At 46.0% G+C, this 16,325-nt stretch overlaps 1 protein-coding gene across 1 annotated transcript in view; it reads right to left on the reverse strand.

Moving 5' to 3' along the window:
- Positions 1–872: 872 nt before the first annotated feature.
- The window catches only part of rasa2 (RAS p21 protein activator 2), a 33,487-nt gene continuing 18,034 nt past the window's right edge, over positions 873–16,325 (reverse strand). The window contains exons 10-24 of the mRNA XM_061216737.1: positions 15,860–16,016; positions 15,587–15,735; positions 14,955–15,069; positions 14,635–14,709; positions 14,263–14,386; positions 12,960–13,066; positions 12,443–12,529; positions 12,129–12,206; positions 11,973–12,046; positions 11,502–11,608; positions 7,931–8,013; positions 7,587–7,795; positions 7,199–7,299; positions 6,789–6,972; positions 873–3,834 (exon numbers count right to left, since the gene is read on the reverse strand). Of these exons, the coding sequence (XP_061072721.1) occupies positions 3,804–3,834; positions 6,789–6,972; positions 7,199–7,299; positions 7,587–7,795; positions 7,931–8,013; positions 11,502–11,608; positions 11,973–12,046; positions 12,129–12,206; positions 12,443–12,529; positions 12,960–13,066; positions 14,263–14,386; positions 14,635–14,709; positions 14,955–15,069; positions 15,587–15,735; positions 15,860–16,016 (1,681 nt within the window). The 3' untranslated portion in view covers positions 873–3,803. The remainder of the gene's footprint in view (positions 3,835–6,788; positions 6,973–7,198; positions 7,300–7,586; positions 7,796–7,930; positions 8,014–11,501; positions 11,609–11,972; positions 12,047–12,128; positions 12,207–12,442; positions 12,530–12,959; positions 13,067–14,262; positions 14,387–14,634; positions 14,710–14,954; positions 15,070–15,586; positions 15,736–15,859; positions 16,017–16,325) is intronic.

Genomic DNA, 16,325 nt, shown 5'->3' on the forward strand with positions numbered 1-16,325 from the left:
ACTGCTTTATTTTCCATGGTTTAAATGACCAGCAGTGATAATGTGTTGCAAAATTTTGTCTGCAATACCATTCATACATTACTAATGCATATTTTAAGTTGACCATTAAAAAAAGAAAGAAAATGGTCACATATGGCAAATTAATTCATGTAAAAGAACAGGAATTAAACAGGAAAATCTCTAACTCTGAAATTACTTTCTCATACCTTGCAAGACAAATTGAGACCTGATCCACACACATATCATACAGTTGCTCTCTCACATGCGTGTTCATGCGTGCCATACACACACACACACATGGTACACATCATAAGGTGTTGACAAACTAACTGAAATCATGTCACAGATATGAAAAACAGTATGAAATGGAAAATGAAAAACCCATTCCTGCTATGCACATGACCCCACAGTTCCTCTTTTCCAGGACAGATGGAAGTATTGTAACAGATTTTCCTCCATTGTGGGCCAGACTTCCCATGCTGAGAGAGCCCCTCATTTGGCCCATCAGAACCTTCTTGGCCATCACACAGCTGGACCATGGCTCTCAGGGACCTGGAGGTGATAACACAGTCCACGAGCATACGATGTCTCCCCAAGACCCCAACTCCAACAACCCTTTCCTGCCCCACCACCCCCAACATTTACCCCTCCCATGAGACATGCCGGAGCACAGCCAAGGACCGAGGTGCTGGTGAAGGACTATCCATCTACACCATGACCTGTGGAACTCACACAGACTTTCCACACATGTAGGCCCCAGGGACATTGACACACAAACAGGAACGACTCTTCCCCCGTCAAAGCACCTCCAGGGGGAATTCATTTCACCACCAAGAAAGGCTTTTAGTGAAAAAGTAAACCAGAAACCAGCGTTACAGTTGGCAAAACGTTTATTGTAAATTATTTCCAAGTAACAAATTAAAAAAAAAGAGGAAATAAGACATGAGCTTTTTGTTATGAAAATAATTATAAAAAAGTTTAAATAACAAAAATACATTTAGTAACAGAAACATACCATGAGTTGTCCAGAACTCAACGAGCGGAAAAACAAATGAAACAAGTAATTTTCTTTTCCATTTTGCATACGCAGATCAGCAGAGCACCAGCGGCTGCAGCTGATCTCATCCAAAATGGCCGCCAGGAGAGACTGCAGGGGCTCCCATTGTCACACAGACTGGAGTAACGGGGTTTCCCTCCCGCACAAGCCCCTGCATTACGTCCACACACGGAGCGTGGGGAGTGACATAAACACCGTCTCTGCCAGAGAACCTAATCTCGGGCTACGGAGTGGAATGTACAGTTTTCATTTTGCTGATAAACAATACCGGCTTCAACGAACAAAAACAATGAATCACGATACAGGACCAGTGATGAACAACTGTGACGTCACTTGTACCTCCAAACTGTTGCCTAGTGATACCACATGGTGACTGGTGATTGGTCTGTAAGGTATATACTGCGTGTGCTCTCAAAGTGAAGAGCAAATTCATAACTCAATTCCAGCTTCTACTTGATTGTGTGAAAGAACGGTCATAATGTTCACTGCATGTCCACTTCATGCAATTCAGACCAGCCTGGCAATGTGACATTAATGTCCAAACCACCAATTTCAACGGAGAGGCAAAACCTATTTTAAATCAGGGTGTTCCCTCAGAACACCATTTTTTGTATACAACAGTAGATAAACCAATGGATCTTCAGATATCTCTTCATGATTGTGTGTACACACCATGTCATTCATAAGTAAATAAGATGAGGTCACATGACTGAAAGAGCCAATTAGTTAGGGGTGGGTTGGCTGGGGTGGTGGTTAATTGGGTAAACATCAGCAGCTTACAACTCTTACTTCAAACGTCATGTAAGTACCATAATTCGGTCTCGGCGACTACCTGGAGCCTTATGCTCTCCTGTTCTGAGACCTCTAACGTACACCACCCTACATCAGCGTGCGAGTACCACGTTTCTGCATTCGCTATGGAAACCAGCGCCAGGCTTCAGCACGGGGGCGGAGCACACCGCGGTACCTCTGTATGCACAGTTTAGCAAGTTATCAAATCACAGTGTGTAATGCAAACATACAAAACATAAAAACACGTCATATTAAATACGAGGGACAAGCGTGTTAGAAATATATGGCGGACCAAAGGCAAAGTCTGATTGCAAATTTACAACACGTTGTTAACCCTGTACTGACAGTATTAAACATTTTACTTCTGCGGCTGACTTCAGTTCAAGTTTCTATCCATTCTTTACAAAATACAACTCAGTGAAGGGATAAACCGGGTAAAGATTATGAGAGATGAGTGTAAGTCAAACGGACACACGACTGAAAAAAGGGAAATTCGTTCTCTACCGGACTTGATCTCAACATCTGTCCAATCATAGAACAGCATTCCGTTTGTGGAGTGGAACCCGTTTCTGCAATTGGTTGCCCTCAAAGCCACAGCAACATGTGCCAATGCTCATCAAGGTGGAACTCTGATTGTCTGGTTCTTTATGAACTGGGGGCTGTAAATGCAGGTGCACTCCTGTTTTAGTGGCACAAGGGATGATGATGTCACAAACGAGACTCGCACTGCGCTTTTGCGACACGACCGTAACATAACCAAATGATGCAGTCAGGCCATGGAGCAGGACCAAACCTGAAACCTCTTTGGTTGTGGAATGGCTGTGGCACAAAGACAACGCACACCACGCAAAGCAAGTCAGGTTCGCGAAGATAGTCTTGAGACCCATAAGAGGAGATTGTAGAATCTGACGCTCTTCATTTAATAAAATATTGCCAATGTAATATCAAATATTTTAAAGGTCATTTTCAAAATTTCTTCATTTAAAATACATGTGTACCCTTTTCAAGTCCTGAACCCTATGAAATAATTTTCTTTGGTGTTTGAAAATAGATATTAAAATTTACAGAATATAAACTTCACTGTACAGGATTACAAAATTATAGTTGATCATTTAACTGATCAGTATGGAGTCAATTGATACCACGTATCTAAATTATCCAATCTGGAACTTTCCAAATTTATCTAAAGTGCTTCAACATCATTCCCCCAAGAGACAAAAAACAAAAACAAAAAACAAAAAAAAAACAACAACATTGTATATACATCTATAAATAAAATAAGGCAGATTTGTTGTAACCACTCAAATCGTACTCTATAAAAACTTGCACTTATTCCAAAAGTGCAGAGAGGAGAAGAGAGAAGGGGAAGGGGGAGCTTAAGAGAGAGGAACGTTCCCTTTCTGGACTCTGTACCAAACTATTCTCATTGTCACTCTCCTCCAACATCACACTACAGATTGTAAAAACGGCTTAATGATTGTTTTTGAAGATTTTAAAATGTTTCTTTTTTTTTTTTTAAGAAAAGTATATTAGCAGCCTATTCACACAGAATAACTTGAGTGTGAAGTCTCCTTTTCACAGCTCCGTAGGAAAAGTGAGAAGTCTAACTGTAATAAAATTAAGTAATGCCTAATATATTACAACCTTTTCTTTCAACTGAAACGAATGAGAAAGCGAAACATGATGAAAAATGAAAATGCCATTTACAGATAAAAAGAAGTGGAAGGAACCAATAAGAGAACCATGCAGTGGTCAGATGACCGGTTTCTACTTCCTCCTTTCCATTTCCTGTAGAGACCTCAATGCTCAGGGTGTGCGTTCTTCCCTGTGGAAGCAGCAGCATGGTCAGAGCTCGTCCCAGCGCTGTGTTGCTCCAGTGTTAAACTCTGTCTGGGACTGTAGCGCCATCTACTGGACAGGCTGTCTATCTTACCAAGTCCTTCCTTTGTGACCTTTAAGAGCTTTTCCCCACAATTGGGTTATCCCTAAAAAAAAAAGAAAAAGAACAAAATATTATCTACAAAAAGATTCCATGTGATCACAAAATAACAGTTAAATAATTGAACTTGACAAGTAAGTAAACAAGGATAAAGAATTTGTTATCTGCATTAAAATAAACAGAATTCAATTTAAATCCCATTGCCTCAAATTTATTTAATGGACTATGTTTTCATAACACTATCTGATCTTAAGGTTGGATTTCAGTTGGTATAGGCATTGATTGCAGTTCTAAGTGCCAGAGGTGTAAAAGATAATTTATTCAAATGTCATTGCAGTAAATTCTCCTTCTTGTAATTCCAATTCAAATTGTAATAGATCACAAAAGAACAGTTATATAATTGAACTTGGCTTCAAGTAAGAGTCTATTCCATTAATTTCTGATAGAATCATGGCATTCTGACAAAGGCAGAAAAAACTCTAGTGAAGGAAGATTACTTTAACCACTATATTGTCACTGAAAAACCTGACGAAAGAACTGAAATATTTTCAAAGGGACTAATGTAACTTCAGTGCAGTATGAATCCTGCTTCAGGCCTCGTGTCTCTGCGTCACAGCAATGTAGCCATCAATGTGCCTTCAATGATGTATAACCAAGTCAGTAAATGCCCATAGAAGGTGACCTTCTCTATACAGTTTTGCAGCCAACTAATCATGTACCTTTAAAATGGCAGATGTTTTGTAGGTGAAGTGTAAGGGCAAATGAGAATCAATTTTAATCCATACAAAATGATCATAGTGTAAAACCCCACGCTAACCCAACGACGGAATTTAGCGAGGGCTGAAGGTATCAGCGTGCTCGTCCTTCTGGTGTTGCTGAAAGAATACTAATAGGGTTAAAAATTTGTGGCCCCTATGCGGAGATTCTAGATCAGCCAATAAATAAACCACGATACAAAGACAGGAGTACCACTCTGCCTTCCGCTCTTTACTGGTCCGGGCTGACCAAGAATCTCCACAATAGGGCCAATATATTCACCTTCGTTTATCTGACTCCATTTGAATAATAATTTAGTCCACATTTAGTGGATGTCTTATTTATAATTTTGACTTGATCGCTATAGGAATCCTGTACTGAGAAGAACTTGCTGAACAATCCTCTGCTGGTACCACCGCATGTCACATCGCGCGTTATGTGAACGTCTCACGAACTGACTAGCTATCTGTAGTCATTACAGACGTTGCAGGAATAGCTACTCTCGGGTATATCTGTTTACAGCCTAGGGACCCAAGCAGACCAACATAGCTACGGCTGTGCTCCACATGAATGAACTACCATGCGGAGGCGAGGGATTTACCAACATAGGTCTACGGGTGCTATACGCCGTGATACAGTAAGTGGAAATAATCATCCTCCCTAGACCAGTTTGAAGGGGTAAACCAAGCATTCCCTGTATAACATTAAGTGTCAGTAAGGAAAACCAATCAGATCAAGTTTTAACAATTTTATTTTATTATTATTATTATTTTTTAGATATTTTTTAGGCCTTTTTCAGCTTTATTGGACAGTATATAGTATAGAGAGACAGGAAGAATGGGAGCGAGAGAGAGGGGAAGACATGCGACAAATCAGTCAGACGGTCGGATTCGAACCGCCGACATCGCAGCTCGCAATGAGCATGCGGTCAGTGCTCTACAGGCTGCGCCACCGAGACACCCTTAACAATTTTATTTTACCAGGCAGGTTACATACACGTAATTACATACTAGTTCCAAATACAATATAAAAGAAGGAATATATATATTAGAAGGAAACCAAATTACGGAGTCTTAAAAGTCATACCTGGTAATAAAAGCTATATACGGGAGTCTGGCTACAGACACCCTGTACATAGAAATGACGTGCACTGTGTGCACGGGAGGCTGATTGCATTCTCCCAGATTGCTTAGTTTACTGTCCTTAAATCCCAAAATCTGGCCTTTGATGTTAACCCTAAAAATGGGTCACCCATCTGTAATTTGGAGCCACGCCTCCCCAGGAAACGCAGGGGGGTTGAGGCACATGGCTTTCACTGGGGCAGAGCTCCACACAGTTTCTCCCTGGTTCCTGGTTGGTTATGATGTCCAGGGTTTGCTGTTGCAGAAATTAAACCATTGCACCAGTCGCACTGAAACAATCAGAATAATACCAAACATGAATATTATCTAAACTGACTTTGTCATGAAACATCCAGTGCTGTACACATCATTTAGTGACTGAGTAAAGAGGGAGAGAGCAATAAAGGGGGGTCGAAGGGAATAATGGGCCCAACAGGCCGTGCCCTCTGAAACCTTCCCGTGCCGTAAAGGATGTTGCCCCATCGTAACGAGTTTACGGCTGGAGGCCTGAGTCTTCCCCCACAGGCTCCTGCCCGTATGGGTGCGGAGATAGTGGGGGTTAATGGTGCATGCTCCTGGGGTTAAATTACTTTACAGCCACATTTTGCCACAATACCAGAGGAAGCCAGCAAGCTGACCAGCCCTGAGTGATAATGCCAGATGTTAATCATTTCCATCTTACAATAGCCACTCTGAATAGTCCAATCATTGTGATTCTCAGAGATAATGTGAACTGGGATATACCTCGGCCACACAGTCCTATAACCCACAGAGGATTCCCCTCCTGGGGGAGAGACTGACAGGCTGTGAGGTGGGACTGAGCTCTGTGATGCAGGACTGAGCTCTGTGATGCAGGACTGAGCTCTGTGATGCAGGACTGAGCTCTGTGACGCAGGACTGAGCTCTGTGACGCAGGACTGAGCACTGTGATGCAGGACTGCGCTCTGTGATGCAGGACTGAGCTCTGTGACGCAGGACTGAGCTCTGTGACGCAGGACTGAGCTCTGTGATGCAGGACTGAGCTCTGTGATGCAGGACTGAGCTCTGTGATGCGGGCGGAGCTCTGTGACGCAGGCGGAGAGCGCTGCAGAGGTCGTGCTCTAAAGCGGGGGCGCAGACTCACAGGCTGCCGTACTGGGCGGTGACAGAGCTCCCGATGATGACGTGCTGCTCCTGCAGGTGATCCAGGACCTGCCGGATGTCCTGGATGGTGCGGAAGGTCTCCTTGGGGTCCTGGATGGTGAAGAGGGAGTAGTCCTCCTGCTCCTTCTCGGGCCCCTGGTACACGGCGATGGTGGCACAGGCATCTGTTAGAGAGAGACAGGCCATGGACAGGTTACACAGCCACCTGTGACAGGGCCCTGCGTATTTACACAAGCACAGACACAAACAGGGCACGGACATTTCCCCCACAACCAACTTTAAACCTGGTCTGCTAGCAACAACCCCGGTGAAGGCTAACACTGAACACATGCTGAAAGGCCCCATCAGAAAGAGGTGGAGAGGTGGGAGGTTAGTTGAAAGCCCACTTGCCTTCCATCTTCTGCAGCTTGGAGCAGTTGGAGGAGAAGAGGGAGAAGATCCTCTCGATCTCACGGTCGCAGTCGATGTCCAGCTGGATGTTCACTGGTACCCTGGTTACAGAGGGGAGTGGTGTTGACCTGAAAACTGCCGATAAACTCCCTTTCAATTCTCAAATCTAAACAAGGGTGATATGATATAGAACTTGTATTTGTATTAAAAGACATACAATTCAATTAAACAAGACCCCATTGCCTCAAATGTACGGGCAGTAGCCAGGCTGGCCGGGTCATGGTGTAGATGTTCCTGGTTGTAAACGGTGCCCCCTGCAGTTTGGGGTCACCGCGGTGGTGTCTGACGGGCAGTGGCCAGGCCGGCCGGGTCACGGTGGAGCACTCACGTGGAGCAGGGCTTGCAGCCGGGCAGGTGTTCCCCGGGGGCCAGGCAGCAGAGCCAGGAGCCGCTCAGGTAGGCGGAGGGGTGGAAGGTGCTCAGCCTGCCCGGGTTGCAGCGGCTCAGCTGGCTCAGGACCTCGATCCACTCGCTGGCCTCCACGCAGTTACCCGCCTGGATGTAGAGCGGCTTCTCCCCGTGGATCACCTGGAACATCTGAGGAGGTCGAGGACACGGGACACGTCACACGTGCGTTCGGCCGTCGGTTACCTCCCACCGGAGACCCCACGCCCAGCACGTTCCACACGTCTCGCATCACCCTCCCCGGGACAGGTCAGAGGTCACACTCACGTTCTTCCTGGTGAAGGCGTTCTCCTCCAGTTTCTCCACTGCCACGATGTTCTTCACAAGGATGATGCAAAGGGCCTCTTTCCCTGGAACAACAGCCAGCTGCACTTTAATATCCCCTCCCCTTTTAAAGAGTTCCCCTCCCTCATCTTATAAACACAACGCCCTTATCACAGCACAACCAATCGTTTGGTAGTCCGGTTTTTTCCATTTTTATATTCCAGTTCATCATCTTGCAGTCATTCACGGATCCCGCTCAGTACTTCTTCTGGTTTCCAAACGAAGTACGGAGCACGTGAATCCCTACATTACCATGGAGATAAAGTGCAAGCGCTATCCATCCCCTCCCTCCACTGTCTGAAAATGTCATTTGCACTGGATTAAAAAATAATGACCTTTACATTTAGCATAGCAGCCAGAGGTTAAAGAGATTACACACCACTTCTGAATCGCTTCTGCAGGAATGAGCCGTTCCAAAGAGACGACCCCCACCTGGGTCATGATGCGCCAGACTGAGGGACCCTGCATTTTTTACACCTCATTAGTAACTGACGGAAGTGGACCAACGCAACGGCCAGCCGGACCACGGGTGCGCGGTTCACCCACAGACTGGAGAGAAAATACAGACAAAGTGTCTGTGCTGTCACCCATTGACTTCCTGCGGGCTTGTGAAAACAGTTTTGAAACAACAGAAGTTCAGTTTTTGTACTGCCAAGTACAAGTTGGGGCCAGAGACCACATAGTAGGGAAAAGGGGAGGCCTTGGGAACACTGTGGCTGATGGCCATTATTATGCAAGATACCACCCAAGAATGAAGCACAGTGTCCCACAAAATATTGTCCAAATTACATAACTTAACAAACTGGCACATGGGGAGGCATGAGATGAAGAAAAACGCCTACATGCGAAGGAATTTTGTATTTTCACCATATTGGCACCGTTGGTTTGCTTTGGAACAGGTGGCTGACAGACCTATACTGCAGCTAACTATACTAGCGCTAGAGAAACACCTCTCAACCAGACCAGGAAACAAGCTCCAAAAACAAAGCATCTCTGAACACACAATGCATCAAACTGAACCTTCTACAGCAGCAGAAGACCCATAAGTTAAAAAAATGAATCAAGTCTAATAAATACCTAATGAAGTGCTCACTGAGTGTATAGTGGGTATAGTCAGGATATTCTATACCCTATACTATACCTGTGGCCAGACTATGGAAGTTAGACCTTTTACAAAAAGTCTCCCCCCCGATAACTTCACAAATGAAGCTTTTAATTCTGAGCCAGTAGCTGTTAAATGACTCTATGCCCCCATTCACAGGAATAACCATGCCCCTGAACACCGTGGCAATGCATATTATGGGATGGATGCCTGCCCCTACTGCAGAGTATCTGCTGAGGTGGAAGACAGAATTAATTACATACGTGTGTCGTGAGTCAGCTTGCGTGTTCAGGTGTGCAGCACAGCATGCTTGCAACAGTACATTCTGTATGCGCACATACAGTACTTGCGTGATGTGTTTGCATGTTGGCCAAGAGTACAGGACAGCACGCTCATTACAGTACATTTTTGGACATGCATATGTGTGATGTGTTTGCATGTTTGCCGGCATGTGTTAGCGTGCGTATGAGTGTGTATGAAACTGCGTTTGCATCTGTTTGTCTAAGGGAGTTGAACATATACATATGACACATTGGTCTGAGGTGTCTGGAACACCATGTTTGTGTAAGGTTTTTGCCTGCCTGTGAAATTGACTCTATGGACCTGCAGCTGTGTTCTGGTGGGGCTTTGCAGCTGGGGTAGGGGGCGCTGTAATAAAGGTTTTTGAAATTTGTGATGAACGGAACCTGCCATCTCCCATTGCCTCCTCAGCGTTCAGAATGAGTGACCTCACTCACTACTGTGGTCTTCTATTGGCCAAACATAGGAGCACAGCACATAAAACTAACTCCACAGGAGTGACTTCAGCTTTTTGACTGACACCAGTGCTTTTGGTCTAGTATAGGCATTTCAGCCACCCGTTTCAACGCAAGTTAAAGGCAAAATTGCATTATATAGCAATATTTTGTGGACTTTCAGGGACAATTTTGGGTCACTGCCAGGGCACTGTATCACTCGCACTTAGTGGACAACCCAAAATCTTCAGTGGTGTCAAATGCTTTCACAAGCCCATGGAAAGCTAATAGGTGATGTCATAGACACAAGGTCGATATTTTCATGTGTACGTATGCATTTTGCATGTGTCTATACCAGCCTGTAGTAATGTGTCTATACCTGCCTGTAGTAATGTGTCTATACCTGCCTGTAGTAATGTGTCTATACCTGCCTGTAGTAATGCGTCTATACCTGCCTGTAGTAAATTTCCCTATCAGTACAGAGCTTCCCAGGCCTGTGACGCTCTGCTAGACACCATCATGAAAATGAGATATTTGACTCTGCGTGACCACCCCTCTGGCTGTCTGAGGCAGGAGGAGGACAGGAGGGGGGCAGGAACGGGACACCCTAAAGCTGAGGACAAACACTCTGTCCTGGACTGAGCCACACACAGCTCCAGTCATAACGCTTGTGCTGTAATTTACCCTGAAGCTAAAACTGTCACCGTCACCAAAGGAGGTCTGACGTTAAGGAGGAAGTCCAGGCGGAATGTCCCTGCTGTAGGTCACTGAGCAACAGGCCGGGGCGTGGAGCACACTTCTCCCTCCCAGCAAAGCCCCAAAAACAGCAGCATTTGCAAGAAGCTTCTGGAAGCCCACGCTAGGCAATAAAACCAGACAAAACATGGGTGTGATTAACATGTAGCCAATAGAAAGGGTGACAGCATCTGTGGAGCTTCTCAGCCCTGGTCCTCGGGGGACACAGGCCCAGGAGGGCTCTTTGCTGCCTGCTGCGCTCCTCGGTGTCTCCATGGTGCATGAAACGCTGCTCACTTTAGGAGGCCGTGGCCCTCAGGGCCTCCGTTGGTCTCAGAACTGCCTGTCCCAGTAGGAATGCGAGGACAGCATTGATATTTGGGTTATTGGGGTAGCAGGCAAATGCCCGTTCCCTTGGGCAGTTTTTGGTCTGTGGGAACTGAGGGCTGAAAACGTACAGACAGTGTTCTGTTGGACAGGGGGCCGGTGGAGGGTATAGGCAGAAGGTCTATGCGGCTCAGGAGTTGCAGTTTAGGAGATATACTGAACAAGTCTACGGAGCCCGCAAAGAGGACCGTCTGAACAGGAGTGGCAGAGAAGTGTCCAGGGCATAACCGTATTTGGGCATGTTTGAGAACAGGTGGCCCAGGTGACGTTTTTTGTGGCGAGCTGAAAATCGGTGGGGCAGAAAACTTCCCTTGAAACTGATTGTTGGTTTCAACACGTTTTCACTCATTTCCCTTGATTATAAATACAGCAATTAATTCACACATTAATCAATTTTAGTGAAGGTGCACTTGTCCTGTACACTGTTTGAGTGAGGACAGGATTGGTGTGTGAGGGGGTTGGGGTTAGAGACTCACTGCATGTGTGAGGGGGTTGGGGTTAGAGACTCACTGCATGTGTGAGGGCATTGGGGTTGGGGTTGGGGTTAGAGACTCACCCCGGTGCTTGTGGTAAGACAGCTCCCTGTGGGTTACACGGAGCCACCTCTTTTTGAAATTCTTCTTTCCAATCCTCTTTCTTCCCTGGGCCCGCTTGTGCACCTCCCTGTGGACAGAAAACCCAACAGAACCAGGGTCAGAACCCAAGCACAGCCGGCAGTTCATAAGGACAAATCATAATCACAATTCATTACATTACATTATTGGCATTTGGCAGACGCTCTTATCCAGAGCGACGTACAGTTGATTTTAGACTAAGCAGGAGACAATCCTCCCCTGGAGCAATGCAGGGTTAAGGGCCTTGCTCGAGGGCCCAACGGCTGTGCGGATCTTATTGTGGCGGCACCGGGATTCAGATGATGATGGTGAGCCCAAAACTAATCCCCTTCACCTTTGACCCTCCCTTTGAACCCTGAACCAATAATTAGTGTTTTTGAATCCAGAAGGTCCATGAGAGACACTCCACTCACCCCTCCTTCAGAACCACAGAGTCTTCAACCCCACTTGATTCTTTGTTCACATTGGAGGAAATCTCGTCCAAGAACTGCAGAGGGAAACACAGGTCAGTTTCTGAGCTAACAGGACACCCATGTCCCATGACCCCATAAACGAGGAAGAATCATCACCTTTTTAACTTCCTCTATGCATTTATCTTCTTGGAATGATTTGAAGAACTCATACATGTAGGATTCTTTAAAACTGGACTGAAAGAAACAAACAAAACAGAAACGTTTAAACGCTCCACAAAATCTACACAGACAGCGGCATCAACGCTAAAAAATATCATCATGTTAAAAAATAACATAACAGCACATAACATTGTAATTTTCTGAAACACCCAATTCATTTCACAGTAGCCTTTCTATGCCTTGTGTAAAATAATGATACGCTCTAGTGGTGATGGAGATGACTGCTTAAGAACAGAGCGATTTGGTCGTACCAGTTTATTTTTGGACAGACTCCCCCAGCTCCCAAGCGTCTGAATGGTTTTGGAGATGAGGGTTAGAGTGCGGGCAATCTCTGGCTCCTGGAAAACAAGACGTGTCGAATTTACCGTTTCAGCTACTCGCCACACATAAATCTGTCATGCAGATACCACTGACCTAGAAATCCATAAAATATACCACCCAAACACTTATGCAGAAAGGAAAATACCCAACGCACTACAAGCCACAAGCTAGAAAGAGGAGGATTATGCGCTCTACAACCAGGACGGAAATATTATATGGGAATCCTTACCTGCATAACTTCACAGAGACAAGCCCGAAATAAGAGACGGTGGAGCACAGAGCTCAGAGGAATGCACTCTCTTTTCAATGTCAAAGTTTATATACTGTACATACACAGACACAAACCCATGTACACACACACACACACAAACACGCCAATACACACTCAGGGTTTGCCCAGTACACACGGCAGCCATGTTCACTGTCTGTGAGAGCAGGGAGACTCACGGGGTGATGAGGGCGGAGCTGGAAGGTGTGAGGCGACAGAACGGCGACGGCGAAGAAACGCAGGAACACGAAGCTGCTGACGGCGGAGTACTGCACGTGAGGGTCATCTGTGAGGAGAGGGCACGCGTTAGCGACCAAAACGCTGAGAGACGGTGCTCACTAGCGCCACCGAGGTTGGCTCCAGTATTGGTGATTTAGTCCTGTTTTCAATGAAAACATTGAAATGGTACATTTTTTGTCAAAATACAAAAGTCAATCATTTTCCCCACAGGAACATGTAGTCGCAAATGGGTTATTAAGACTCTACAGCAATACTTTGTGGATGAATCGGGGACAGGTTCTCTTACACACTTACTGCGCAGTCTCTGGCTCCAAATTTCACAAAATGGCAGCGGCGGTAACTACAGTTCAACGGCTTCAAACCCATTTTTACGAGCCGATGGGTAGTCAGTGGGTGACAAGCAGGCGTTTGATCCGTATTTGTTCTACAGCCTATGGTCTCAGCCAACACGCGGGCTCAGGCTTCACATCGCCGCCAATGCAAAACACTTTACTGCCACCTGGTGGGCCCCAGGCAAGCTGCGGGCGGCAGTGACGCACCAAGCCCCTGAGACTGAGTGAAAGTACCCTGCGAAACTCCACACTGCGATGCGACTGCAGTTTTGTCATAAAAACAGAAGAATGGACATTTTTCATTTAAGGAAGTAAATGAATGCATACGGCATACTGCATACAGGCGGAGAAGCACTCCAGATTAGCCCTCGCTCCGAAGCCTCCATTTTACATAAAAATAGAACCCTTTCTGCTCGAGGATTGGCTGAAAAATTGTGCCACTATTCCAAAGTCTTTTTTTCTTGTTACCTAGGTGATGAATAAGACACTGGAATACATTAATTTTGTGCATTTTTTACATTACATTACAATTACATTCAAGCCACTTGCAGCTAAGGCAACAGGGGGAGGAACATTTTTAACACTGATTTTGCTGGTCGGGTCCCTGCATCCGGTAATCAAAATACAAACCAGACTTCCTGACCTTATTACTTCCTTACAAAACCACCCCAACTGCGCCTCGTTTTGAGCCTGCGTACGATGATATTTCATCTGATAATCTGCATACTGAACGCATGTCACCATACCCTGGGCTCCAACGAGAACAAGACCTTACAGAACAGTGAGGCGTTTCTTTGAACTCTCTTTATGAATACACTTTACGCACCGCACACAGATTGTGGCTGAGCTGAACCATCGGAAATGAGTTTTTACAGAACAGTGCTGCTGAGGGAGATGAGGGGGCACTCACTGGGGAAACGTTTGGAGGCCATTTGCCTCAGGGACCGGAACACGTCGCACATCAGGGGGGGGCAGCTGACACTGGACTGGGTGATGGAGGAGAACACCTTCTGTACGTACTGCTGCAGGTTCTCCTGCGGGAGACGCACACAGACCCAGACACGTGTATCAGACACCGCCATTATGCTCTCATGCACTACAGTCTTCCGGTATCGTTAGGCCATTGTATGCTACCGTCATGCTGTATCGCTACGCTATTCTGACTGCATATTAAAATGAAACTGCATGTGGTACATAGTATTGCAACCGGATATGACTGGCGTAAGCACTCATCACTCCTAACTTTGACCTACTTAGCATGAGAAGCGTGTGTGGATCTTACCTTGTTTACTTCCACATTGTCTCCCTCTTTAAGCTTCACCGGATCGATCTCACACGATTTGTTGGATTCGCAGATCTGGAAGAAAATAACACAACTGAGCCAAGTGGGCTTAACTGTCAGTAACTCCCTGAGCTTCTCACAGTCCAGTCTTCCTATCGTTTAAATCGGTTAAGCGTGTCCACAAAGGCAGGTCATATTTCAAATCTAAAATGTGTTCCAGTGCTAATAAATACTCGTAAGGCGGCAGTAACAGGGCTGAAAGAAGTAGAGTAGGTAAACTCCATTGTGCTCAAGAGCTCCACAGCTGTGTGATGGGGTACCTCATCCAGGACTGGCTTCAAGGTGACGTTCAGGTAGCTCCGCCCCACAATTTTCATCATGTCATCAATGCAGCGAGTCGCCAGCGAGTTTCCTCGGAATATGGTGTTGGCCTCCCTGGAAGACAGGAAGTTTAGGACAAACATGCTGAGTAGGGGTGGGGTTTGTCAGAAGGACAAGGAGTGGGTTAGAACAGTGAGAGTGGGCGATTCACAGTGTCGTATAGAAGAGACTGGCATGTTACACCAGTGATAGAAGTGATTGCACAACAGCGACATTACACAGCCGTGAGAGGGGTGTTTTACAGCAGAACGGAGTTCAAATAAACAGCAGACTGACATTGAGATTAAGATGAAAAGCTGTCCTAGTGAAAAGTGGGGTGTTTCACAGCAGAATGGGGTGTTTTAGGGTACTGACATTGAGGTTAAGATAAAAAGCTGTCCTAGTGAAAATTGGGGTGTTTCACAGCAGAATGGGGTGTTTTAGGGTACTGACATTGGGGGTAAAATAAACAGCTGTACTAGTGAAAAGTGGGGTGTTTCACAGCAGAATGGGGTGTTTTAGGGTGCTGACATTGGGGGTAAAATAAACAGCTGTACTAGTGTTTCACAGCGAGCGGCCGCCCCTCACTCACTGGGTCTGCAGCAGCTCCAGCTCTGCGATGGCGGAGACGAAAGGCACCAGGCGGTTGTGGTGCAGGAGAAGCCTCACCACTGGCAGGACGGCCTCGTACCTCTCCCTGCAGATATCACCCAGGATGTGGGCCGCTGACGCCGAGATGGGCTGGGCAGAGAGAGGGGGAACGATGAGAGAAAACTCTCGGAAAACCAGAGCGCTCTTAAACACACGCCTGTACACACACGCAGCTGGAGACAGGGACACAGAGCGGACATGAGCGATGGGGTACCTTCACTTCCGGGGACTTCAGCAGCAGAGTGCGCAGAGACGTGTAGCACACAGAGGGCAGGACGTTGTCCTCGGTGTAGGTCACATTCAGACGCAGGGAGCCCAGGTCGTCCGGCTTTGAGCTCTTAGTGCCGTTACCTTTCGGCTGCAATAAATACCTGCACAACAGAACAAGACCAGATACTTCACCGCTGTGGGGAAACTTTAGTTGAACACAGTAGCCATTTTGTCCGTCTGCAAAGACAACGTTCCGCAGAGAATTTTCCATTTCAAGCATTAAATTATAGCCTCGCGCCTTCTGATTCTTCAGAAAGGAGGTGTGAGAAACAAATGTAACAGAGAGCACTTCCAAATGTACAAATTCCTGGCAGCTTTTATTATTAAACAATTAACTAAAGCTAAAAGAAAATACAAAAATGACCATTTTAAATTATCCATTGTATTCTAACACAAACAGACAGTGCATC

The sequence above is a fragment of the Conger conger genome, chromosome 13 (genome assembly GCF_963514075.1).
Source record: "Conger conger chromosome 13, fConCon1.1, whole genome shotgun sequence".
Lineage (NCBI taxonomy): Eukaryota > Metazoa > Chordata > Actinopteri > Anguilliformes > Congridae > Conger > Conger conger.